We start from the raw sequence: 26906 nt of genomic DNA, 5'->3' as shown, positions 1-26906 counted from the left end.
AACCAGGCAGAACGGAAGCAACACCCTCACTCATTCCCTGTGGGGAGGGGCCTCAGGTCCCCAGTCCAGCCCAAGGGCTTTCAACTGGCGTCCCCAGAGCCCTAGGCTCCTGGGCGGTACCTTAGCAAATGGGGGACAGGGCTCCAGGCACCCTCCTGCCCCCCACTGTCTGCCCCGCGCCCTCTTCTGGGAGAGTTCCTCCCAGGGTCTCAGGTGAGTGGGAAGGGTCCCAGGGACCCCCCCTGTTCAAGTCACAGTGATGTGTGGCCCGGCCTGGAAAGATCAGTGGGCCCATCACTCTATCTTTCTCTGGAAGCTGTCAGAGTTGGAAGGCTTACTTAGCACCTGGGCAGGATGTGAGCCAAGTGCCGGTCTGGAGACGGGATGACGATCACCTCGGAAGAGGCAGAGATGAAAGAGTATCGGCTCCCAGGGCTCCTGGATTTCTGCTCTGCCCGGGGCCTGTTTGCTCAGCTTTTCTCGGATCCTTGGGAGCCCTCTCTAGAGCCTTAGAAAAGCCCTGTTTCACTGGAGCCCATCTTTGTACAACCACAAGAGTCTTAGAGAGAACATTCACTACAAACAGAGCCACTCCACTTTTATCTTTTCACTTTTTGGGGTCCATGGAAGATTCTGACTGGAAGGTGGAAACAAAAAAGACTCCGTGCTGCTAACACCAAGTATGGAAATCCCGGGCCAAGTGTGACCCTCGCTTCAGTGAGGAGGACAACCGGGTGCAGAAAAGGTGGTGCGGCTGGTTTTGGGGGCCCCCGTCTCAGCGGGAGACCGGAAGGAGGGGTGAAGGAGCCACTGTGCCCCTCCCTCCCCAGCCTCTGCCCTAAGTGCCGCTGTGGGACCCACAGGGAGGCAGTGCTGGGCAGGGGCAGCTGACTCTGATGTCAGAGGATCTGGGAGGCACAGGGTGTCTGTGCTTTGGGGGAACAAGGATAAACGGTCAGGCACGAGGTGGAACCCTGCAACCCTCCTCCTCCTCTCCCAACCCACAGCTCACCCATTGAACCCCAGATCTCTCCGTCCACCTCGAAGCACAGCCGCCTCCTTTCTCCAGCCGGACCCACCCCTCCACAGCCTGCCCCTGCTGAGACCCTGAGTCAGGCCATTCACGTGGTGTCTACCATCTACCTGACGGCGGTTTCCACGCATGGGACTCACTGTCCTTTTTCCCCACACATATTTCTAACACCCTCTGTCCAAGCCCAATTCCCCCTCTTCCTAACTCCACGCAAGTCAGCCATCCACTTCTCCCGGAGGAGTGCACTGTGACGGGCATTACCGTTGGTTAGCTTTGGCTTTAGACTGAGACTCAAACCAGGAGACCAAAGAGCACATTTCAGCTCTTCAGGGAGAAAAGAGGCACGTGTAGATAGTGGATTAACTTTTACTTCCCATGGGCTGGAACCTATTCCCTCACAGCTATACAGTTCTGCTTATACACAGCCCTTTATAAGGGTGGGATTGGTTCTATGGCCCTGACAGTAATAGAGGGTAAGGGAGACATGTGACGAAGGTCTAGCCCTGTCTGACCACCTTTAGAGCCTCGTTTGGAAATGGAGCATCATTAAGACCCATAAATCAAGGGTAAAGGTATGCTTTTGAAGGGGAAACTGCCCAGATAGCACCTGCCGCCCACCCCAAAGTATAGTATGTATAGTATGTGCATAAAACGCCCGAGTATTACATGGGTTCTCACTTGCCCCAGATCTGACACCTGTTTCAATGTCATTGCCACAGTCTTTCCCACACGAGGTGGGCAGACGCCCGAGTGCAAGGACCAGCAGTGGAGAGTGGCTAAGAGGACCTCAAAACATGTTCACTGAATGAGTGAACGAAAGGGCCCCGCCGAGCCTGGGCCTTCGTCCACATGCTCACCAGCCATTCTCTCGGAATCCCAGTAACCAGGAACCACCCCCCCCCAATCCCGCAGCCCCCAAGTCTTACCTCCCATGAGGAAGAGAAGCCCTGCCACATACTGCATAAGGCCTCGGTCCCAGCAGCAGCCCAGCACACCGATGATCCAGCCGAAGAGGATGATGGCCACCGCCATGCCCATGAAGCCGGCCGTCATCCTACGCAGGTCTGCGGGGAAGCAGGCAGGCAACAGTTAGCATCAGAGCCCGGCACTCAGGGTCCAGTGCACCCCGGCCCCTGGCGAGGGGGCAGGGCCCCGCAGGGGCAGGGAGGCCACCTGCCCTTTACAGGCAGGTTGGTACAACCAAGCTTCCTTCGCAGAGGACAGAGCCTCCAGTGGTGACTGTTTCCTCGCGTGCAAACACACGCTGGGACAGCTTGGTCCATAAGTACAGGGAGAGAGCATCATCATAGCTGTCATTTCTTTTACATCTCCTCTGTGCCCGGCACAGCACTGTTCTTCCCAAGGCTTCTCTCAACCTTCTAAGATAGGTACTGTCTTTATCCCTATCTGAAAAATGGAGCAAGTTGCCGAAAGCCATACAATGAGCGTTAGGACAGGGCGACAAACCCAGATCTGTGCGGCTCCTGGGTCATAATCCAGCATTACTCACCTCTCCGGGCAGTGAGAACCAGACAAATGGACCGTTAGAGCTGGGCTGGGTCCTGGCAGTCTGGCTGCCCCTGCCAAGGACTTCCTCCCTTCCCTCCAGGGTTTGCTGGTCTCCCAGGAGGTCAGGAGTGAGCATGAAGCTGCCGGTAGCATCACTTTCCTCCTTCTCCAGCCCAGCCCCCAGGGGCTCAGCTTCCCTTGCACGTGAGGCCACAGCGTGGGCACCATGCTTCCTGCTCTCAGACTGTACCCCCGAGGAGGCTTCCTCAGGTTAACCCGGTTTCCCAGATCAGGCCCTTCTCCGCTCCACGCCCCACTGACCTGCCAGACAAAGCCTGGAGTAGGCACAGAGGGGAGGAGGGCTGTCTGGAAAGGTGGTATTTTTAGCAGAAAGGAGAGGGCAGAGCTGCTGCTATGTCAGCCTCATTCAGCATCTTGCTCGGCTTGGCTTCCTCCCAGTGCCAGCCCCGCCCTCCGGTGCCTCCTCCACCCGACCTGCCTCCCCTGGAACCCAGCCTTCTTACCTCCCTCCTGGGTAACACACCACAACGGGGCCCCCAACAGGAGCCGTTTGTCTGGGCCTCTGCCCTAAGGGGTGGGAGGTGGGGATTTCAGAGCAGCCTGGAGATCCCCTGGGCATTCCCTTCTCTTGGAGGAAGGGAGGGAGGAGTGTGTGTGTGTGATGCTGAGGACCGGACAGCAAACTACATCAATCCCCCGCCCCCGCAACCCCCGCACCCAAGCAAGCACGGACGGTCTCTTCTCATCCCCGGGAAGCGAACACCCAGGTTTCCGTGGGGAGCACCTCACAGGCATCACGTCCCCTCTTTGCCTCTCACTCCAGTGCAGAGCAAACAGAGGATCCCTGGCACAGTTTGGCTTGAGGCCTCCTGCCTTCCCTGCCACCGCCCTCACGCTGGAGACGGTTGTGGTCCACGTGCCTTGTCCTGACACTGAAGATCAGACACTGGCAGCCGCCTCCCCGCCCTCCAGGGAGGAAGCTGGTTGGGGGTGGGGGGTGGGAAGGAGAACAGCAGCAGAGCCTCCCCGAGGAGGTGGGGGAACCTGACAGGGCCCTGTCACAGAGGCAGAAATCCACAGAGAGCCCGTTCCTGCTTTACTGAGTTCTCCTTGGTCCTTCCCACCCCTGCTGACCCGGAGTGCCTGCCGCAGCCAGGTAGCAGTCACATCCGTTACTCTCTGCTCTGGGGGCTTCCTCCACTCTCCACTGTAGTCAAGGGCAAGCAGGTGATGGAATGAGAAAAGAGAGGTCAGGGTATTTTCAGTCTAAAGGAGATTTATGTCCCCTTAAACAGATGAGGAAATTTTTCTTCTATGCCCCTGTGAAACCAACGGTTCCCTTTTCAGTAACTGGAGGGCTTCCAGGAAAAATCTCGGCCCCTCTGCCAGCACTAGAGAGGACGAACCTGCTGAAGCCTCAGAGCCCCTTCCTGCTGCACTTGGCCAGTCCCGGCCCCTGGGCTGTGCAGACCCATGGGAGCAAAGGTACTGCCTGGGGGACTGAATGGAAACGGGGTCCTGTAAGGTGTGTACGCTTGGGCCAGGGATGGAAAAGTGGGCTGGGCAGGAAAAGAGAAATGCAAATCATTAAAAGAGGGAAGGGTATTGCCGTTGGTGGACGAAAGCAAAGGGCTTTACTTAGAAGAAAACAGAGCAAAAGGCAGGAAGGGAAATGGAGAGAATAATTCCTCTTCCAAAAGTCCTGAGACAGATAATGGTCATCTGTGTCCCAGGTCAGGGAGGGCTGTGCCTCCAACACAGACTAGGTACACGCTGCTGTCACCCAAAGGCTTGGTCAACAAAAGCTGAGGGTCACGTTAAGTTGTTGAGCTGGAAAGCAGGGTGAAAGCCAGAGGTCAGGTCTGAGTGTTTTCACTGACCTGGGAGGATATTCACCATATCCTGTGAGCCTGATTTTGCTAGAGCCATGCACGTACAGCTGGTTATTTTGCCCTCAGACCCACATGGTAACTCAGAGTAGCTGCAGCAACAACTTATAAGGTAGGTAGGACAAGAAATATTCCTATGTTGCAGGATTTCAAGAAGTTAAATAATTTATTAACAGTCTCAAACCAGTGAACTAAAAAAAGGAGTGAGTTGGGTTATTGAGTTGTGTGGGAAAGTAAAGTTAAAATGTAATTAATGTATCTAGCATTTCTTCCTCCCAAATTAAGCCAGGATTATAGTTACAAGATTTTATTTTTTTTAAGACAGAAATTCACACAGAAGGGGAAACTAGGAAAGGAGATAGCGGCAACAGAAGATTGGAAACCGTAAAGCTGAGAGACAGTGTAATTGCCTCAGCAGAACTAAAGCGCTAAGGCGAGAGCCAGCCGGGGGGAAGCTGAAAACCATCCTGCCAAATCCCCAAAAGGCTCAGGAACTGGCATCAAAAACCACCTTTGGATCAGGAAGTGAAGCAGAGGGAAGGGAGATAAAACAAGGATTTGGTACAAGTTGCTTGAGCTGGAACTAGAACCCTAGCTCCCCTCACCCACTCCACACCTCTGGGGCTACCCCCTTTCCCCCACCCCCAAGGGTGGAGTGGGCGTACTTAGGACTGGGGGATCGACAAACTCAGTGAGGGCTGGCCGGCATAGCTGAGGGTCATTATGCACAGAGCAAGTGTTTGTGCACATATAGAATGTTGAAGCTTACCCTTGAGACCCCAGACCTCTTCTGCCTGGCTCTCAGAAGCAGACAGCCCTGCCTTTGCCCTATAGCCTGGAAGCTGGGAGAGACCTTTCTGGTGATGACCAGCACAAGAGAAAATATCTAGACACATTGCCACTGTGTGTTGCGAGGGAGGCATAAGCAGCCACTCCAACCATCTGCAGCGAAGCTTCCCATTGGCAAGCCCACCCCCGACTCAGGGCTTCCAGGCAGCCCCAAATACCTGAGAAAAGCTATAAGCTGTGAGAAGAAGAGCTTGAGGAAACAAACTGCAGGCAAAAGAAACAATAATTAAAAATTATTACTGGGAAATGCAAATCAAAACCACAATGAGATACCACCTCATACCTGTCAGAATGGCCATCATCAAAAAGACCACAAATAACAAATGTTGGTGAGGATGTGGAGAAAAGGGAACCCTTGTGCACTGTTGGCGGCAATGCAAATTTGTGCAGCCACTGTGGAAAACAGTATGGAGGGCTCTCAAAAGACTAAAATTAGAACTACCCTATGACCCAGCAATTCCACTCCTGGGTATATATCCGAAAAAACCAAAAACACTAATTTGAAAAGATACATGCACCCCAGTGTTCAGAGCAGCATTATTTACAATTGTCAAGATATGGAAGCAACCTAAATGTCCATCAACAGATGAATAAAGAAAATGTGATATATACATTTATACACACACACACAATGGAATACTACTCAGTATTCTATAAAAAAAATAACAAAATTTTGCCATTTGTAGCAACATGGATGGACTTGGAGGGCATTATGCTAAGTGAAACAAGCCAGACAGAGAAAGACAAATACTGTATGACATCACTTATATGTGGACTCTAAAAAATACAACAAACTAGTGAATATAACAAAAAAAGAAGCAGACTCACAGATTCAGAGAACAAACTAGTGGTTACGAGTGGGGGGATGGGAGGGGGAATACAGGGGTGAGGGTGGGAGAAACAAACTACTGGGTGTAAGAGAAGCTCAAGGATGTATCGTACAACATGGGGAATATAGCCAATATTTCATAATAACTGTAAATGGAAAGTCATCTTTAAGAATTGTATAAAAAATTTTTAAAATAAATTTAAAAATTATTAACATCCCCAAGAGACAAGAGAAGAAACACAGTTTGCCTCCATGAAATAAGAACAGGATACTATTGAAAAGAACTCTCTGAAGAACAAAAATAATACCTTATAATAATGGAATCAAAATCATTGAAATTAATATTATAAAATCAATTCTAATTTATGGATTAACAGTCCTATCTTGTTCCAAAAGATGTAGGAGTCTTACAAAATGCACACAGTATAACAGGATAAAAATAATCAATAAGGAAATGAAGGAAAGAGAAAATAAAAAAATAAAAGAAGATGAAGCCAGATATCCCATTCACACACAAAATTTGGTCCACGATGTCCTTAGAAAGGTGATTATAGTCACCATGTTTGGATTTAAGGCATTAGATATTATTTTGATTATCTTTAAATCTTTGTTGTTTTTTATTTGCATTTGAGAAAATCCCCAAGGCCACTCTGCCTATGGAATGACCCACATATAGATGGCCCCATTCCTGCCCATCTGCATTATCCCATGTGTCAATTTCATTTCTTTAGGAGTAAGAAACTGCCTTTTTTACTCTTTGTGATTGCTCACTGTGCTCACAGCAGTACTTTGCACCCAGGAATTTACACAGCTTGTACAGTTAACCCTTGAACAAAGAGGGGAGTTGGGGCACCGACCCCTCGCACAGTGGAAAATCCACGTATAACTTATCGTCGGCCCTCCGTACACTTAGCTTCTCTGAATCCACGGTTCTGCATCCATGGATTTAGTCAACCACGCATGTTGTGCTACTGTAGTATGTACTCTTGAAAAACACCCGCGAATAAGTGGACCCATGTAGTTCAAAACTGTGTTGGTTCAAGGGTCAACTGTTATTTCTTTCCCCGTCTTTTCCTGCCTTTTTGTAGAAAGAAGGAAGGAGGCAAGGAGGGAGGGAGGAAAGGAGGTGGGCGGGGGGGGAAGGAAAGGAAAAGGAAACAGAAAACCTAACTCCACTATCTGAAGCCATGGAAAAATATTATGCAGGGTCAGCCTAAGAATAATCCCCTTGGAAAGAACTTGGAATAGTGAGTTGGGCAGGCAAAGGCTGAGATAAAGAAAACTCTTTTCATGAATTGTGCTGGGTTTGAGTCTACTATCTGTATTCCACGACCGTAATGTTTGACATTTTAATGTTCGAAATGAGAAAGGTGCACTCTAAACTTTTTAGAAAAAGAACTTAGCTCAGTGCAGTGGAAAGGAGCGGGCAGAAAGGGGTGGACGATGAGGGCGGTGGAGGAAGAAAACCGGGACAACCATTAAATAGAACCAGAAAAAAGCAGTCCTCCCTCGTGGAAAAATTCTTATTTGGAAGTTGACACTCCTATTAACATTTAAATGGAAAGGTATTGCTTGCAATTCTACATAGGAAACCAGGACATCTGCATTTAAATAAACACCCCTCAGAGAAGGAAAATATATATGAGCTCTGAATTTCTTTCTATTTGCTCTTTAAAGAACTCGTACAAAAAAACTGATGAGGACTGGACTTTTCTTCTCATTAAAAAAACAGAGATGGTCCGGGTAAGTATGGGTTAGACCTTGCTGTGTCAGTAAAGACAGGAGACGGGGAGGGCAGACACTATATTAATGGTCCAGGGTGAAGAGTATGGCGAAACCAACAAGGTCATGGTCCTCTTCTGCTGGCCACGCGGGGCACCTCTGCCTGATACGAGCACTGCCTTGGCTACAAGGATGGAAGAGTGTCTGCTGCCCCGGGAGCTGGATATGCATTCACAAATTAATCAGTCCCTTTGGGGTTCAAGGTCACAAGAACTGGAGGGCAGCGCAAGGTGGTGAAGACAGAACTCAGTGCTTGTGCCCCCAGGGATCAGTCTGGAAGGTAAGAAGTGGAGAGAGAGAGTTGGGCAATGAACATGTTAGCCGTGGGATCAACTCAGGACAAACTGATTCACAGGGGAAGGAATATTCCAGGAGCCAATTACTGCACAGCAACCATCTCTGAAGGAAGTGGGGTTTGATTCTGGGTAACCACACAGAGATGCAACAGATGCGGATGCAAGCACACGGATTCTTGGAATCAGGCTGCCCTGATTCAAATCCTGGCTCTGCCATGTACTGGCTGCGTGAACTTGAGCACGTTAGTCCCTCTCTCTCTGGATCTCAGTTTCCACATCTATAACGGGAGGTTATAACAGTGCCGACTTCAAAGGGTTATTAAGAGGATTAAATAAGTTATTATGTATAAACTGCTTAGAACAGTACCTGGCACAAAGCTAGAGCTATACAAATGTAAATAGAAACGGAAGACACATAAATGAAAGCTGTTCTCTTTTTTCATACACCACATCTCTCACACGTGCTGTACAAGAGCTCAGCAGCATGTTGGGGTTATTAGCCCCTAATTAAGGATCTGGTACCCAGAGGGAACAGGTTTCTGGGGTCTGTTCTTGTACCTCTCAGGAGAGGCTGAGGTGAAGGCTTTATGTATCTATTTGTTAATACTGAGATGCATCCACCCTAGAGTGTTGATGCTTCTTATCCTCGGGGGACCCAAAACAGCTAGAGGCCATGGCAGCTAATAGCAGAGGTGCCGGGGGCCATAGAGGCTGCTTGAAACCTGGGCTCTTGCATTGAGCACTGTACTGATCTAAAAGGAAGAGGCATGGGGCAAGACCATAACTTTTCAGTGATCTAATTAGTTAACAGGGAAACAGGGAAGTAGCTCACAAATCTGGAGTAGGAACCCATGTTGATGTCTTCTTTGCATATATGATGAAAAGGTTTTGCCTATGGCTTTCTTCCAGAGTATAGGTTGGTTCAGCATCGTGATGTAGTTGTATTTAAGAAATCATTTTTATGTGAAAACAAAATAGTTCTTGGGTTTCCATAAGAAAGTGCCCTCTGCCCATCCCTGTGCCTCCATCTTTCTCCAAGAGCCCTGTGTTCCAGTCATGAAAAAACTGCAGTTCTCTGAAAGGCTTGGCACTTTCCTCCCTTTCCTTGATGGCGCTGTGCTCTCTGCCAACATGGCTGCCCACATGTTCCACCTGGCAAGCTTCTCATCACCCTTAAAATGTCCCTAAAAAGTAAATGTCTGGGGCTTCCCTGGTGGCGCAGTGGTTGAGAGTCCGCCTGCCAATGCAGGGGACACGGGTTCGTGCCCTGGTCTGGGAAGATCCCATAGGCCAAGGAGCAGCTGGGCCCGTGAGCCATGGCTGCTGAGCCTGCGCGTCCGGAGCCTGTGCTCTGCAACGGGAGAGGCCACAACAGTGAGAGGCCCGCGTACCCGCAAAAAAAAAAAAAAAAAAAGAGAGAACTCTGAGGGCTTCCCTGGTGGCGCAGTGGTTGGGAGTCCGCCTGCCGATGCGGGGGACGCGGGTTCGTGCCCCGGTCCGGGAGGATCCCACATGCCGCGGAGTGGCTGGGCCGGTGAGCCACGGCTGCTGGGCCTGTGTGTCTGGAGCCAGTGCTCCGCAGTGGGAGAGGCCACGACAGTGAGAGGCCCATGTACAGAAAAAAAAAAAAAAAAGGTAAATGTCTGGGAGGCTTCTAAGGTGCTTTAGCCAACACTGGCGTCCAGTGCTCCAGGCTCCTGTAGCACTTGGCTGATAATTGCTCCTCTAGCACTTACCACATCTTACTGTCATGATTTATGTCTCCCTTCCTCCAGCAAATGTGAGCTTGTTCAGGGCTGTGGTCGTGTCTGGTTTATTTTGTCTTCCCAGTCCCCGGGAAGCACCTGCGTTGCCTGGCAAAAGCAGGTGCTCAGTAAATGTCTGCTAAATGAGATCACCACCCCACCCTGTAATGATTACTAAAACTGTATGCACCATGGACTAAAGCAGAGTGAGGAGGTTGCGCTTCCCCCAATTCAACCCACTTCAGTGACTCAAACGTCATTGCGACTTGAAGCCAACTTCTCTCTCCTCCAGCCTTATTTTTCAAAGCCAGCATTAATTATTGCTTAACAATTCAACGTCATTTTTTGCTTTTGTTTTTTGGTGTACACAAAGAAAACATCAGCATAGGTTCAGGTTCCAGATCGCACAGAGCCATGCAACAGGGGGGCTCCTTACCATAAAGTTGAATGAGCACATGTGAAACCCCCCAGATCACGATCCCAACAGACCTTTCTGTGCCGTCCCCACAAGTCAGGAAGAGATCGTGGGGGAAGGTAGGCGCTGTAGAAATGAGAAGTGGTTTTTGGGTCAGAAGACGGGCTTGACGCTTCCTGCTCTTCAACCCTACCTCCGGCTTAGAGAGCTGCCATAAATAGGGACATTATGTGATACAGCCATATACAAATCACATCCATTGTCAAGACAAGGGAAGGCAAATTGCAAAATGTGTACCCGCCTGATGAAGGAAAGCTAGGTCAGCAGCTAAAGCAAGTGCCTGGAGAGAAGAAAGAACGGGGAAAAACCCAGAACTGAGAGGTAGAGTCCCAAACCAAAGAAAACCTCAAGAATGACTCCCTTCTCCCCGCTGCCACACTGCTGAACCAACAGCAGAAACTGCAGACGGGAATGACGAGAAGGAAACTGCAGCTCAGCCAACCAGATACACGCGAGTAGACCCACCGGGTGCCTAGTTCTCTGTCCTCGGGGGTCTTCCTGCCGGGAACGATGAGCTAAACCAATACAGTCGCTATTCCACCCCAGAGAAGCTCCCAACTCTCCTCCTCTAGATCACGTGTCACGGACAGCTGCTCTGAGTGCAGAGGGCAGAAATCGGGGTGGCGAGAATGTGTCCCCAGACAGTCCCCACAAAGCAGTGAGAAGACAGAAGCTTTAAGACACGTGGGCACCTTAGAGAGCACTATGCTTTCCAGAACCGTGCTGCAGGCGCCTGAGAACTGGTTGATGGCAAAGAATCTGAAAGGCCTGGGGAAGGGGAAGATAAATAGGAATGAGCATTTATTGTGCATCTACTATGCGCAAGGCGCTGGGCTGGGCCATGTACACAGGACACGCCCGTGAAGCCTCCCAATGGCTCTCTAAGGAAGATACTATTTCTCTCATTCTGTAGACTTAGCTATGGAGACAATGGAATTTCAGTCGAGCAAGGTCACACAGCCAGTCAGAGGCAGGCCTGGGAAACGGCCCCCACCTGCCCACGCCCTTTCCATGCCTCAGTCCTTTCCAGATTCCGTGCCGCTTCAAACCCCAGAAGAGAATTTAACGTTCAGTAAAGTGTCATGGAATATTATTCAGCTGTTAAAATTACTCTTGTGGAGAATGTCAATGACCAGGGAAAAGTTCATAACAGAATATTAAATGAAAAATAATGCACAAGCCTATCTATTCCATACAACCCCTAGGCTGCGGGTGTACATACGTGCATCCATGCATGAACACCCACGTGGGAGAAGCAAGGGAGAAGTACCCCAAATGCTACCAGGGAGCCTTTCTGGGTTGTGCTATTTGGGGTTTTGTTTGTTCTTTTCTACAATGAGAATGAATTCCTTTAACAATGGAACGCTGAGTTCTCTGGGAGGTGTGAGCTTTACTGCTTTTTAAAGTTCTAGGTACAAATAACGAGGCACACCGAACTGATAGAAGACACTGATCTCAGGCCTGGCCACAGATTCCTTCTCCTGAGTACCCCTTTCTTAAAGACACACTACCACTAAGTAGTTTCTTTAGTCTTTTTAACAGTGAAAGCAAAAGACTTGGCAAGCTCCTCTTTGGCCAACAGTATGTACTGTGGAAATCCCTGCCATTGGAGGGCGGTGCTTCCTTTACTTGGCAGCTCCAGCTCGGGCCAGCACAGGAATGGGGCTCTAAGATGTCACTGCCCCCCGCTGCCATTCTTTCTGCATGTGATGCTGTCAGGGAGGTGTGCGGGGCCCCTCAGGACTCTCTCTCTGACTATATCCCATGCTTTAGGGGCTAGGCACCTTGCAGATACCCTAGAACCTCAGGCGGCTCACACGAATGTCTCTGTAGCAATCTTCTCACCCTCAAATGTCCCTTCCTCTAACGAGGTTCCCAGGAACAAGCACAGCAATTTCTGTTTGAATGACACGATGGTGTAGAGACAAACCAAACACTGAACTTGAGGTCAGAAGACCTGCATTTGAGTCCCAGTTCTCCCCGTGTTGGCTGGGATGCATCGTACAGGCCACACCAAACTCTGAGTTCTGAGGCCTAAGAACAATACAGAGAGAACAACAATGGAGCAGAGAACAGTGCATGGTGAGCCCCCTGCTCCCTCCATGTTCTCCAGCTGTGTGGGCCATATGGCAGCCAGGGCTACACGTGGGTGTTGTGGACTTGAAATCGTCATCAAGCACCTGAGCTGAGACATGTACATGTAAAATACACACCAGCTGTCAAAGACTTGGTATGAGTTTTCATCAAATATCGGAATAATCTGTATACGGATTTCATGTTGATGTGCCAGTATTTTGGATATACTGGAGTAGACAAAATATGTGATTAAAATTAATGTTATTGTTTCTCTTTACACAGTTCATGGGGCTAGTAGAACATTTTAAATCGGATTACGGTTTGCGTTATATTTCCATGGACAGCACATTTTTTTTTTGAATTTGCTGTGTTGGCAACACAGCGTTTATTTATTTAACATCATTATTGGTGTATAATTGCTTTACAATGGTGTTAGTTGCTGCTGTATAACAAAGTGAACCAGCCATATGCATACGTATAACCCCATATCCCCTCCCTCTTGCGTCTCCCTCCCACTGTCCCTATCCCACCCCTCTAGCTGGATGCAAAGCACCGAGCTGGTCTCCCTGTGCGATGCGGCTGCTTCCCACTAGCCATCTATTTTACATTTGGTAGTGTATATATTGGACAGCACTTTCTAAAGGGAAGGGTAAGACATCGGGCAGAACTTGCTACGAGGGTTTTGCAACTTGCAGTGTACTCTCCACCTTTAGTTTACACAAAGAAGGAGATTAGGGGGCAGAGGCTAAAAGGGAGGTTCTTAGAAGAGGGTCAGCAGAGGGCTGCGTGTTTCCCTTCCTCCCACGAGAGCTTCCCCACTCCCAGAACCACCTCCTCAAGCCAAGAAAAGGGCCCTTGAGAGAACCACTTGGAGAGCGGCACACAGGTACCCTAGAGTTTAGAGGACACAGGGCATGGTACCTACATGTGGCGCGAAAAGATGAGGCGAGAAGCCGGTTAGAGTTGCCCATGAAAGCAAAGACAAAGCTACGCAGCCAGAGTCTGGCTGGGGAACGATCCTGTGCTTGCTCCACGGGCCAACTGGAGGCCAACGAAGACTAAAGGTTCCTAGAAAAGACGCGACCCAAGAGCTTCACCTGGCAGGGTGTGATGACAACAGAGTCCTATGAGGGGTAGCACCCAAATTGGGGGCTGAGAAAGGAGTGGGACCAGGTCAGCTGGAAGGTGCGCTGCCCACATCAGGCGACGATGAGGCGTGGTCAGTCCCTGAGAAGCTTTTCCAAAGGAATCACAAAGGTGCCCTGCAAGAGACAGATCAGCACTTGGGCCTTGCTGCATGCAGGGCACCAACAGACAGCAACGCCACCAGGCAAACAAGACCCCGTGGGCCTTTTACCCATCGTTCTCTCGACACCACCCCCCCCCCGCCCCAACCCTAGAGGAAGCAGAAGTAGTAGAGCTAAAGGGGGGCAGGTGGAACAATGCTGAAGAAGGAGAAGAACAGACCTTCTTTCTTACTGCAGGTTTCCAGGAGGGGGTCAAGCCCATGCACTGGGGAAGGGAGAAGATTTAAACCAGATACAAGACTGACATTCTGATACTAGATCCGACTCAAATGTTAATATCTACAAATGCAAGTTTACTAATGCCTGAAGGTTACCCAAAGAAACTGTGGGATCTCCTATAGATGTCAACTAAGAATGGGAGATCCGACAGAATGGGGCTAAAAAGGTTGTAGTGAGAATGAAAGCTGTAGATGCAGCCTTTTCAATAAATTGGTTAAAAATGATCTTATACAAGCCATATCTGAAACGAGAATGATTAACAATACAGCCAGCATTTTTCATGTGTCAGGCATGTCCTAAGCACTTCCTATATACCTTATCACATTTAATCTTCCCAGCAAATTGATGAGTTTATAATGCTCCTTTTATTGATGAGATAATAAGTAACTCGTCCCAAGTCAGGCAGCTTGCAAGTAGGAGACTCCCAAACCCAGGCTTTAGTCACTTTGCTCTGCAGTCTCTTGGAGTCATTGATCAAGTGACATCTGTGACAACAGCCCTTTGTAAACTGTAAAGTACCACCACAAATACCAGTGATCATGTATGTACACTGGCGGGCTGCAAGGCAGAGGAACAAACACAGTGCACGTAGCGGGCGTTACCGGTATCATCTAATGTGTATTTAGCAGTCTCAGGGCACACTGGCCATTACAAACAACATGGGAAATGCAAGACAAATAACTTCTCCCCCTCCCCGGCCCTTCCCCAAGTCTTTAAATTTGCAATCCAGGCAAATTTTGTTTTCTAATTTAGAAGTATGATAACGAAGGGCCTAAGAAGTGTGTGCTTGCCTCTGGCCACATATAAGCAGAGAGGTTTTCCAAAGCCCATGTGCATGGGGTGGCAGGAACAGGCAGTGTGACAGAAAAAAAAAAAGGGGTGCTTTGGAGTAGTAAGGACCATGGAAGAGCGGGTGAGCACTGCCCTGGGCAACAGGAGATCTGGTCTTTGACCCCTGCTACTAGTTCTATTACTTTAGGTAAGTTCTATAATTGCAGGGTTCCTCTACTTTCTGAAATGGGGATAATAATACCTTTCCTGCCTGGAGGTCTGGGGGTAGACCAGATGATTCTGCTCTAGCAGCTGTGATCCTCAACCCCATTTTTGCATTATGCCAGCCTGTCTTTAGCTCAAGAGATGGAGCACAATTCAAAAATAATGGGTACATTAGTAAAACACTAATACTACACCAACTACACTAACTAATACTACTAATACTACACTAACACTAATACTGGAGCCATCTTTGAGGAGTGCTGAATGATCATAAATCAAGCAGATAACATAAATCAAGGGAGGTTGCACACCTCCCACAAGGCTGGGAGTCCCGGGCATGAGACACAGAGCTGCCTTCTCTGCGTGGTCAACCTTCCATCCCCCCACTCTGGGTCTCTCCCTGGTAAGAGGATGCTCGGTAGTGATCAGTAGTGAATGAGTGGACTTGGATGACCTCTCTTTCCCCTTATGCCTTCCTCTGTGGCTCTCCTGGCTTGTTTTGGGAGGCTTCCTGTGACCCAGGCTTCTTTGGAAGATGGTTAAATCTCATTCAAATAAAGAACTTGCCAAGAAAAGGGCCTCTGTAAGGAAACTAAAATTATATCATACCCTCCACTTAAAAACAATTCATCAACAGAAATTCCCTCTTTGGGGTCAACTTACGCTCAATTATTCATTCATTGCATGTTTAGCAAGCAGCAGCTATGGTCAACAACAAAACTGGGTCCCTGGCTTCAATGAAATGTACCTTCCAGGGAGAGAGACAAACGATTTCCATATACGCATACGTATCACACCATGACAGGTGGTGATAAATGCTATAAAGAAAAATAAAGTAGGTAACAGGGATGAAATGTAATGGGGCAGAAGTGGGGGAGTTGCTAATTAACAGAGGTTAGAAATGATCTTAACAAAGTGACACTTCAGCAGATACCTGAGGAAGTGAGGGCACAGACAGGTGGATATGTGAGGGAAAGGCATTCCAGGAAGAGGAAATAATAGGAGTAAAAGCCCTCAGGCAGGAATCTGCTTAGCATATTTGAGGAACAACAGGGACACTGCATAGTCTACATAAGGCTGTAGGATATTTTTCTCTTCCCAATTATTAGGGTAACAGGCTGACTTAGAGCCACGTGATAAATCCTAGTGATGGTTTGGAAGCAAAGAAGTACTTGGTATAACCAGCTAAGTTCTCTTACAACTTAGGGAAAGAAAAGCAGTAGAATTGACAGGAATGGGTGACTAGTTAAATGTGAGAGATGAAGGAGATCCATCACGGATGACCCCCAGGTCTTCGGCTTAGATAAGGGGGAAAACGATGATGTCACTGACCCAGATACAGAGTAAAAGAAGAAGCAGAGAGTGTTGCTCCTCTGTTTGAGTTTAGTTTTATTTTTATTCATTTTTTGGAGGGGGATGGGAGAAAGAATGTGTAGGTCTTGTAGGAGAAGAGAGGATGCTACGGTCAGTTTTTAAGCATTTAACAGACATCTAACTGGAGATGTCCCTTATGGCACTTCTCATAAAAGGGAGAAGAGACAAAGGCCAAGGACAGAATGTGAACATCAATACTTAAGGGATGAGAAGAGGAAGAGAAGAAGAAAGAGAATGGATGCCTAAGAAGGGCAGGGCAAAATCCGGCATGAGGGCCATCACGGGAGGGAAAGGAAGAAAGGTTTCAATGATGGCTAATGACGCTGAGAACAAATAAGACCTAATGTCAGAAAACAGTCAGCAAAGGCGTGCCGAGCACCAACTGTGTGCCAGGCATTGTGCCAGCCACAGGGAACACTGCAATTCATAAGACTGGCATGGTCTCTTCCACACAGAGCTCACTAGATTCACAACTAGGAGGTCCTCGTGACCTTGGCATGGGCTCCTTGAGTGGAAGTCGACCTCATTGAGTTACTAGGAATGAAAAGGAAGTAAGGAAATGAGTCACTCTTTGACACTCTGCTTTCAAGTAGCCTGACTCTAGTGAAGAGGAGGGAAACCGAGAGACACTTCGGATGGAACGTGGAGTGAGGGGGACTTTTCTTTTCCCAAAGTCTTTAAGACTTGCATGTATTTCTATGCAGAGGAGAAAGAATTAGCAGAGAGGATGAACCCGAAGATATCAGAGGCAACACCCTTTCACGTGCTCTGAGTCTTATCCAGATCAAAAGAGCAGACTCGCACCCAAACGCAGCCGAGTCCCTGGCTCCACTTGACAAACGAGGGCAGCAGAGCCTGGTGGTGAGAAACACTGAGCCTGGGGGTCAGACTCTCTGGGCTTGAATTCCAGATCTACCACTTACTCGCCATGTGACCTTCACGGCTCTGTGCCTCAGTTTCCCCATCTGCAAGCAGGGATAATAACAGTTATCCTCAAAGACTGTTATGAGCATGATATTTTCATATCACTTAGAGGCTGGCCCAAAGTAAGTGCTATGCAAGTGTTGGGAAAGTAAAGTCTAGAAACAGACACACGATGTACACATATGAAGCTTGGTAGATGGGAGGAGGGTTAGAAAGTGGGTGAGTACACAGGTGAGTATATATCTTTCCTCTTCCAAAGCCATGCAGCGCTCAGCTCAGAACCCCATCTTCTCTGAAACTCTCTTGGGGAGTTCTATACCCAGAATGACGCATTCTGTAGGAAGTACCCAGCGTGGAGCATACCTGCGGGCCGACCTCTTACTTAGGGCACATTCATCCATTCACTGACTCATTCATTTGTTCACCACCCACAGAGCTCCATCCCTCGTCCAGGTATTGTTCTACAAAGATGGGTAAGACACTAGCCCTTCCCTCGAGAAGGCTGCTGGTCCAGAAAGCCTTGGGTTTTCTCTCTTGCTGTCTGCCATGTCTGGTGTGGTCATTCAATCGTTTAGAAACTGGGACAGCGGCATTTCTTCTCTGTGTCTCTCAGAGCACCTAATACACAGTAGGAGCTCCAAAACCCCACAGGATGAAGGAATGAATGTCTATCCCACTCTGTAGGCACCCGAATGAGGAGGAGCCCACACTGTCTCCCAGAAGATGAGTGATCAAGGGAGAAAGGAGCTGACGCTTCTTCGTCCCTTACTACGTGCCACGCACTGTTGACAGTGCACCAGTCACTTAGAGCCAGTGGGTGAGAAAAAGCCTTTCCTACTCCTTTTGTTGAAAACTGATGCCTAATGGCTTCATTTTTATGTTTTCAAATGTTTTCCATTATGTATGGTTTGCTTGCTACGCTTGAAGTGTCTCACGTGACTGGAAACATTTTTCATGCTTCACGTGTAGTCAGTCGCTTTGGGATTTTGCCAGTGTTTGGCTGTTGGGTCTTTTGTTAAGTAAATGCTTGTTATGTACTTTGGCTCTGCAAGAGAAGAGCAAGCCCACCCCTCTGGCCCCGTGTGCACACACTCTCCCTCTGCCCTCGACGTTATCTTTGCGCTGTGGCAGCCTATCAAAGCCCGTTCCAGCAATGTGCCTATTAATAAGGCCAAGGTCATCGGCAGATGAGTGAAAACCCAGAACCAAACAGGAATCATTGGGCAAAACATTTTTTTTCGGTTCCTCCAGGGGAACTAGTGTGTTTGGTTTACCTCCAAGTTAGAAAAAATAAATAAATAAATGGATCGTGGATTTTTTTTTTAAATCATGATGGACAAAATATTGAAGGCAAGATGTTTATATATTGGTAGCCCATTTTTCTACCCCTCCAATGACTTCTAAAGGAACAATAGCCAAGTTGTGTAGCCTACGCTAGCTCATCAGGTCTTTACACTTCCCGTGTCCTCCCGCTCAGCAGCACAAAGCAATTCTCAAGTTCAAGATTCATTTTGGCCTTCTGGGGACACTGTCCTTGGCACTGCAAAAGGGAAAAAAGAGTCAGGGGCTTCTGGGCTTGTAGCATTTGGATGCAGGGGTGGGGGGAACATTCCCCTGGACTGGAACTCGTGGGTCTGTGGGTACAATGAACTCTACTGGCAGAGTCACCTAGATGTTCCTGGGCAGGTTAAAAACAAAAAATTCATTGTCTTGTCTGCTTAGAAGGCTCCAGAGAACACAGGGCAAGAAGACTTAAGGTATTAGAATAGGAAGGAGGTTGAAACCTGCCTCCTTCAGGCTCTGGGACCTTATGACCCACCAAATAATTTAAAGAGAGTATTCCTCTTTATTGTAAAGTTAGAGTTTATCTGAATTTCTATTAAATTGTACTTAGGCTGCATTCCAATATACTTGTAACCTGCCTAAATGAGAACTAAATGTCTGATATCTATTAATGCTCCCTGAAGGTGCAGACCTTTCCCCTGGGCTTTCTGGACACCTCGTCAAGGGTGGTCTGCCTGTGCTTCTAATTCTGAACCTCTAACCCCCAATTCCTCATCTTCACTGTCAAAGGCCTCCTCCTCTACCGATGCCAATGGCATCACCAACCTCATAACCCTCTGTCCCCCACACTCCAGCAGCATTCTGAATCCCCTTTTTTTGCCACCTTCCTTTCTGACCGGTTGTCAAGTTCCCCGGATTTCGCTTCCATGATAATTAACCCACGCGATTCCCCTCTCTCCTGACTGTCTGGTCCAGCCCACCTCACCCCACCCCTGGTGCAGTCAAAGGAGCCTGCACTTCGTTATTAGGGTTAACTACTATCTCCATAACTTCCGGCCCCACGACCTTCAGCAAGTCTCAGTGTCCCCATCTCTAAGGCCGGGAGATAAAAGGAGAGAACTTACACGAAATGCGTGCGCAGCATCCGGCCCCTAGTCGGAGCCCAGGGAGCAGCAGTTCCTTTCCTACTTGCTGCTCTGGCCCCCAGAGTCCTTCCAGCATTTCTCTGCTCCGATCCATTCCATGCTCTGCCGCCAGATTACTGCTTCACATGCAAACCTCACTTTCTCACCTCCGTGCTCAAAACCTTGAACTGCTCCCCACTGTGTCTCGGAGTAAAGTCCACACCGAGGGCCTAGTTTCAGGCCCTTCATATCTGACCCTCACTACCAGCACAATCACTTTTCTGTCTTCTCTCCTGCACACGCCCTGTGCTGTGGCCACCTGGATGGCTGACGCATCTCCGAGACGGCTCTCTGCTCTCCTAGCCTCTTTCTTTTCCTGATGCTGGAGAGAAGGTCTCTGCTCCGTGTCTATGTGTCCAGTTCTGACCCATCCAGCTCAGCTCAACCCTTGGGAAAGTCTTCCTGATACTTGATTCGTGGCAAAAACCAAAATAGATAATAACGCACACGTAATTTACCCAACTTTCAGCACTCTGCAGGGATCATTTAATTGTCAAAGTTAAATAATGTTTATGTTAAGGAGATGCCATTACTAAGTATATAAATATAAATTTACAGTAGCTTAGTGTATTTGTGGGTGTGGGGGGATAGACAGAGATAACAGCCAGACACTAGCTTTCTGTATAGAGATTTCCATATTTCTAGATAGTAAATTAGCTTGAGAAATAAGTCATTTGTAGATATTCTCTAGTGAAGTATTATTAATTTCTGAATGTTATAAGCTGACGAAGCATATCCTTCTATGTAAGAAGTGTTGCAGACATTAAAAACCCAGCTGTGAAAACTGAAAACAACTTAAACTATTCCAATAATTGGGACATAGTTCAATAAATTACGGTATGCTCACATTAGGGGCTATTATACAGCCATAAAAATGATGTTTTTGAAGAAATTAAATGATGTTGAAAAATGCAAGATATGAAATTGTATATTCTGTCTGCTCCTGGACATATAATAATGATGAATATAATCGCAAATGATAACAATAATAAGCAAGAAAAAAAGACCAAAAGAAAATATACCAAAAGGTTAATTGTGCAGGAAGAAGATTACAGTTGTTTTTTATATTCTTTATCCTTTTCTGTGGTTTCCAGATTCTCAATAATAAGCATGTGTTGCTTTTACAGTCAGAGAGGAAAATATTCAAAGCATGATTCAAAAACAAATACAGCAACAAAAAAAATGTCCTTGGGCTCAGATGAGGCAACATAAGGATAGAGGAAGTTCAAGTGGCTCTTTCACGCATCCTCTAGCCAGAAGCTGTCTCCCCTTGGACGCATCTGGTTTCCACAGCCTAATCACAAAGGTTTCCTCATCAATAGCCTCTGAACCAAATCCTGTGACCAGCTGCACACTAAATACTCTCAGTGACTTTACCTACAGGTAAGATGACCCAAGAATGCCAGGCAAAGGAGTCAAGGTCTTGCAAAAGAACGGACCATTTTTTTTTTTTTTTTCTGTAACACCTCTGTCTGTGATTGACGATGCATACTGGTAGAAGTCATTGTTTTATTTATTGAGTTGCTCAGATTTTCAAGATGATTATGCATCTGGGCACTAAGCAATCTCTCTGTAGGTCTCTCTCAAGGATCAGAACATGCACAGGTGTCTCTGAAAGAAGCGCCAGTGAGACTTGAAATGATTACAGATTGATGGACCCGTGCTGTGACTGGGGTGGGAAAAACACAGTGATATGAAATCAGTTTTCTACAGACAAGTAGAAATAAGCCCCGAGGAATGTATCAGCTGTAAAATCCTGAATGTCAGACAGAGGATGGGCCAGCAGAAAACCGCTTTGAACTTGGCACCATGCCTGGCACATAGAAAGTGCTCAAGCAATATTCTTGGTTGACCCACTGACAATTTTTCTAATGTGAAAGATCATCATGACATGACAGTAGAGTGCTACCACCTGTGCTTCTTTGTGACATTATGAAGCTGAGTGTTCTTCCAAAGATCTAAAGACAGCAAAAGAGTTTACCAATTACAGTGATGCTTTTTCATTAAGAGTGGAAATGTTGAATCTTGAGACTCAGAGTCTGGAGTCAGACTGCCTGGGTTTAAACATTGGCTCTTGCCAGCCATGAGACTTGGGGCATCTCTCAGCCTCAGTTTCCCACCTGTAAAATGGGGTTAATAACAGTGTCTCCTTTAGAATCTGAGGGTTAGGGGAGATCACACATGATACATATTAGATGCTCCACAAAAGGGAGCTATTTGGGGCACTGGACACTGGCTGAGCTTCACTCCAAGGTCTGCTGAACACTCCACATTGTTGGCAAAGCGGTTCCTTTCCACTCCCTCATCTGAATCTGTCCAAATACTCTTTTGCAAATGGCTTAGATAAAGTAAAACCCAACATGTTTCAGAAGCTAAATGCAGAAGTTCAGTGAAAGTTTTTTTGTCAATAAACAGCATGAATCTTGTTGTCAACCAACTCACGCTGCTGCAAATCTCTTGGGCTCATGATTCAAAAGCAGAAATAAAAGAGAAGATCCAGCTGCTTCTGCACTTTCCTTGATTCGAAAGGCTAGGGCACATTTAGAGCAGCAGAATTTAGAGCAGAATCGTTGGACAGTTTCTATTTGAATGAGGTTGATTCGGAGCATCCAAACGTTGGTCAGATTGGATACCTAGTCTCTGCCTTCCCCACTCTCATCCTTAGGTTCTGACACCATGCCTTGCTTCATAATACGGACAGCATATTTCTGGCACTTGCCGTGTACTGAATAAATCACTGTCCTAAAAACTGTGCATTTATTAAGTCATTTAATTGTCATAACAACCTGATGCTTTGGAGATGACTCAGAGGAACACCCTGCCCAATGGGGGGGTCACTTCTTACTGAAAAATATGACAAGCTGTCTCAAACAGATCCTCTTTGGAGATATAGGGATGTGAGGGGCATACAGAAAGGACAGGTCACTCAAACTCAGCCTGAAATCCAAAACCGCGGAGTCACTGTGGCCATAGAGCCCAGCCTTGGAAGCGCTGGGACCCAGGGAAGGGGTGGAACTAAGGACATGGTTCCCCCAACATCCCACCGGCTCCCCCCACTTCATTTCCTTGTATCTCTGCAACCCAAGCCTGTCAGCAAACACAACCTGGGCTTGCCTCTCTGCTGCAACGTGAAGGAGACTCATCAGTAAAATCCACAAAAGCCAAGAGTTGCTAGATTCCAAAGGTTCAGCAGCTTGTTGAACTACGTGTAAGAAAAAGGTCGACCGTTTTACCTTAAATTCAATTAGAGGGGCTTCCCTGGTGGCGCAGTGGTTAAGGATCCGCCTGCCAATGCAAGGGACACGGGTTCGAGCCCTGGTCCGGGAAGATCCCATATGCCACGGAGCAACTAAGCCCGTGTGCTACAACTACTGAGCCTGTACTCTAGAGCCCGTGCGCCACAACTACTGAGCCCACATGCCACAACTACTGAAGCCTGAGCACCTAGAGCCCATGTTCTGCAACAAGAGAAACCACTGCAATGAGAAGTCCATGCACTGCAATGAAGAGTAGCCCCCGTTGGGCTTCCCTGGTGGTGCAGTGGTTGAGAATCTGCCTGCCAATGCAGGGGACACGGGTTCGAGCCCTGGTCTGGGAAGGTCCCACATGCCGCGGAGCAACTAGGCCCATGAGCCACAACTACTGAGCCTGCGCGTCTGGAGCTTGTGCTCCGCAACAGGAGAGGCCACGACAGTGAGAGGCCCACGCACCGCGATGAAGAGTGGCCCCCGCTCACCGCAACTAGAGAAAGCCCTCGGAGAGAAACAAAGACCCAACACAGCCAAAACTAAATTTAAAAAAAAAAAGAGAGAGTAGCCCCCACTCGCCACAACTAGAGAAAGCCTGCGCGCAGCAATGAAGACCCAACACAGCCAAAGATAAATAAATAATTAATTTTTTTAAAGTTATAAAAAAATAAATTCAATCCGTGAGTTTGCATTAATTGTTTTCTTCAGTGCTGAGCACTGTGCCTCCCACAAAGGCTCCATAAATGCGCTGAATACATGGATAAGTTGTCTGAGTTATACTTTTAAATTGAATACACAAAACATGATAATTTTATGAACAACCCAGATTATGCATAATACATTTTTATGTCCCAAAGCTAAGAAAGTGTCTTTGAATCAATAAATGGGGCTTTCAAAAAAGTTATTTTTATATTTTTGTTTTCCCACAAATGTTCATTTTGTGCTTTAAAAATGTTTTCATGGTGGTTCCCTCCCCCACCTCTTACAACTGTGTTGATACATAAAGTTTACCATGTAAACTGTTTTTAAGTGTATAGTTTGGTGACATTAAGTACATTCACATTGTTGTGCAACCGTCACCACCATCCTCTCCAGAACTTTTCCTCTCCCAACTGAAATGCTGCACTTGGTAAACACTAACTCCCTGTTCTTCCCTCCCCCCTCCCCCTGGCAACCGCCTTCTACTTTCTGCCTCTATGAATTTGATGACCCTAGGAAACTCATATATGTGGCACCATACAATATCTGTCCTCTTGTGTCTGGCTTATTTCACTTAGCATAGTATTTTCAAGGTCCAGCCATGTTGTAGCATGCATGAGGATTTCATGCCTTTTTTTAAGAAATGTGGCAGAATATACATAATATAAACTTTACCATCGTGACCATTTTTAAGGATCCAGTTCAGTGGTCATGGTGGTTCAGTTTTAATACGATAGGTGTAGCCACAGTGACAACAGACTGCACAGTACAGCCCTCCTCACTTTTCAAATTTCTTTCAGAGCTCGTATCAGAAAAGAGGTCAGGAGGTCTGGATTAGAACCTGGCTCTGCTGAGAACTTCACAAGTCGCCCATCTCCTGAGCCGGCTATTTCTAGGTCTCTGGTGATGGTCCCAGGCCAGAGTTGTCGGGGGGGATTATTACAACCCATTACTAGCTCTGGTTTATATTCATAAAAGAGAAAAGTGCCCAAGGATACAGTCTCAAGGGAAATACGAGAGTGATAACAAACAGAGTTGGAGACCTGACTTGTGAACGCATCTGTTAAGGGGGTTCCACCTGGGGGAATTTGCTGCATGTGCAACAGCAAAGCAGCGCTACTAGGGGCTGTCAGCTGAGACTCAGAGAGAGGCTCATTACACAGACCAGGTGCCTTGCTGAAGACCAGGAAGGCATGCCCAGTCAAACAAAGTGCTCAGAATAGAAATGTAAGTCCTTTTTGACACCGGGGAGAAATGAGGAAATTTTCCGGAAAGTAGGTGATGGGGATGTTGGTGTTAGAAGATGGAAGCAGCAGAACAAGACGCCTAAGACAGGTTGGTGTGGAGGAGCACGCGGCCCGTGCTCCTGGCTGCAGCACCCAGGATGGAGCAAGGACACGGGGATGGCCCCAAGGCACACAGGTCCCCAGGGCTCAGAAGAGAGAGCCCACAACAGAACCCCAAGCGAGAAAAGGTGAGTGTGAAAGGAGCTGAGAGCCTGAATCCCACATTGTGTTAATTAACAGAGCTATGATTTGCCAATGAGCGCCCAGCAGGGGCGATCATCTGCCTGATAGAGAAGGCCCGCTTTCCTGCTTTCCACATGGATTCTCAAGTGCACAGAGCCATGAAATTACTTCTAAAACAAATAAAAAGACGAAGACAGTCAAAGAGGACCAGCACTTACGTTTGTGTACTGGGGAGACTTTTGTTCTCTTTCTTGAGGGAAACAGGCTAATTACAGAGACCAGAGATAAAACGGAAATATCCAACCTTATCATCTCTCCTAGGAAAGCAGAAAATACGAACTCAAATAAATTAATAAAAATACCAAACCCGTGGGGGGCACATTTTACTTAAACAGTATCCCATAACATCCTCACAAAAATCCAGAATCCTCATTTCACAGATGTGGAAACAGCCGCGCAGAGAGGTGAAGTAAGTAAATCACTTGCCCAAGGTCACACAACAAAATTGAATCAAAACAAACATTTCACCTTCCTTCCCAAGACACTCAATAGCTATCTTATAATGTTTTTTAAAAAACGGCCTAAAAAGGAGTTAGCGAGGGTCCCCAGTAAAGTGCAGCTGAGAAGGGTTTCTTGCCCCTCTTCTCGGTAGTGGCTTTGCCCCCATCTCTCACAGGCTTTCTGCCATTGCTCCTGGCAGTGTTACGTGGTGGCCCAATTCCCACTTGGGAGTCTTTGCAGCCTTCTCCAACACACGTCGCATCTTACCATCCCACAGCTCAAAGTCCTTCCGTGGCTCCCATCGCCTTTAGAATGAAATCCCAGCTCTTCCACATGCCACATAAGGCCTCTGGTGGTCTGGCTCCTGCCGGCCTCTCCAGCCTCATCTCCTCCATTCCTGGCCCCAAGCCCAGCATCTATCTGTAGCCCATGAGTGACCCTTTCATGCTGATGAACAGGGACCCCCACCCCCAACTCATCCTGGGCTCTCCGGCTTCCTGCTCTCCTAACCCTGGGCCTTTTCCCCCGCTGCTCCTTGGGTGTAAAATCGCTTCCCCCTTCTGCCCGGTCTCCCTCCTGGACCTTCAGAGTCCGCCGAGGCCACCTTCTCCACCGAGCTTCCTGTGCCCAGCCAGACTGAGCTGGCTTCTTCTCTCTGCTCCCTGCACCTGCCATCCCAACCCCTGCTATAGCTCTTCCCACACTGCATTTGGATGGTATCTTTCCTCACTACCCCCTCTCCCCCATGAGACTCATTCATTCATTCATGTATTCATCCACTCATCCACTCACACATGTAAGCTCCATTGAGGGAAGGAAATACAACCACCTCTGGCTTAAGCACTGCATCTCCAGCCTTGAGTAAAGTGGTTCTCTAAGTGTGGTCCCGGGTAGCAGCCTGGTCAGCCTGGGAATTTGTTAGAAATGCAAATTCTCAGGTCCCACCACAGACCTACTGAATGGAGCCTCTGTTTTAATAAGCCATCCAGTTTGGGAACCACTGCTCTAATTCAAGGCCCGGCATACCGTACTCAGTAAATGTGGACTGAATGGATACACAGAAACCAGCTATCCTATCACTAGAAACCAGCTAGAAACTAGAAACCAACTGTCCTGGAGCCTCTGGAGGCCTCAGGGTTGCTCCATCCCCCCCTGGGGAAGGGATGAGACTTTCTTTGTTAGCTTCCCTGTCTGGGA

At 47.8% G+C, this 26906-nt stretch overlaps 1 protein-coding gene across 1 annotated transcript in view; it reads right to left on the bottom strand.

The window, feature by feature from the left end:
• The window catches only part of TMEM178B (transmembrane protein 178B), a 365625-nt gene that overhangs the window by 34453 nt on the left and 304266 nt on the right, over positions 1–26906 (bottom strand). The window contains exon 3 of the mRNA XM_060108746.1: positions 1960–2097. Coding sequence (XP_059964729.1) covers positions 1960–2097 — 138 coding nt within the window. The remainder of the gene's footprint in view (positions 1–1959; positions 2098–26906) is intronic.

The sequence above is a fragment of the Mesoplodon densirostris genome, chromosome 9 (assembly GCF_025265405.1).
Source record: "Mesoplodon densirostris isolate mMesDen1 chromosome 9, mMesDen1 primary haplotype, whole genome shotgun sequence".
Taxonomy (NCBI): domain Eukaryota; kingdom Metazoa; phylum Chordata; class Mammalia; order Artiodactyla; family Ziphiidae; genus Mesoplodon; species Mesoplodon densirostris.
The sequence above is the reverse complement of the archived record's forward strand: the minus strand, read 5'-3'. Positions and strand labels throughout refer to the sequence as shown.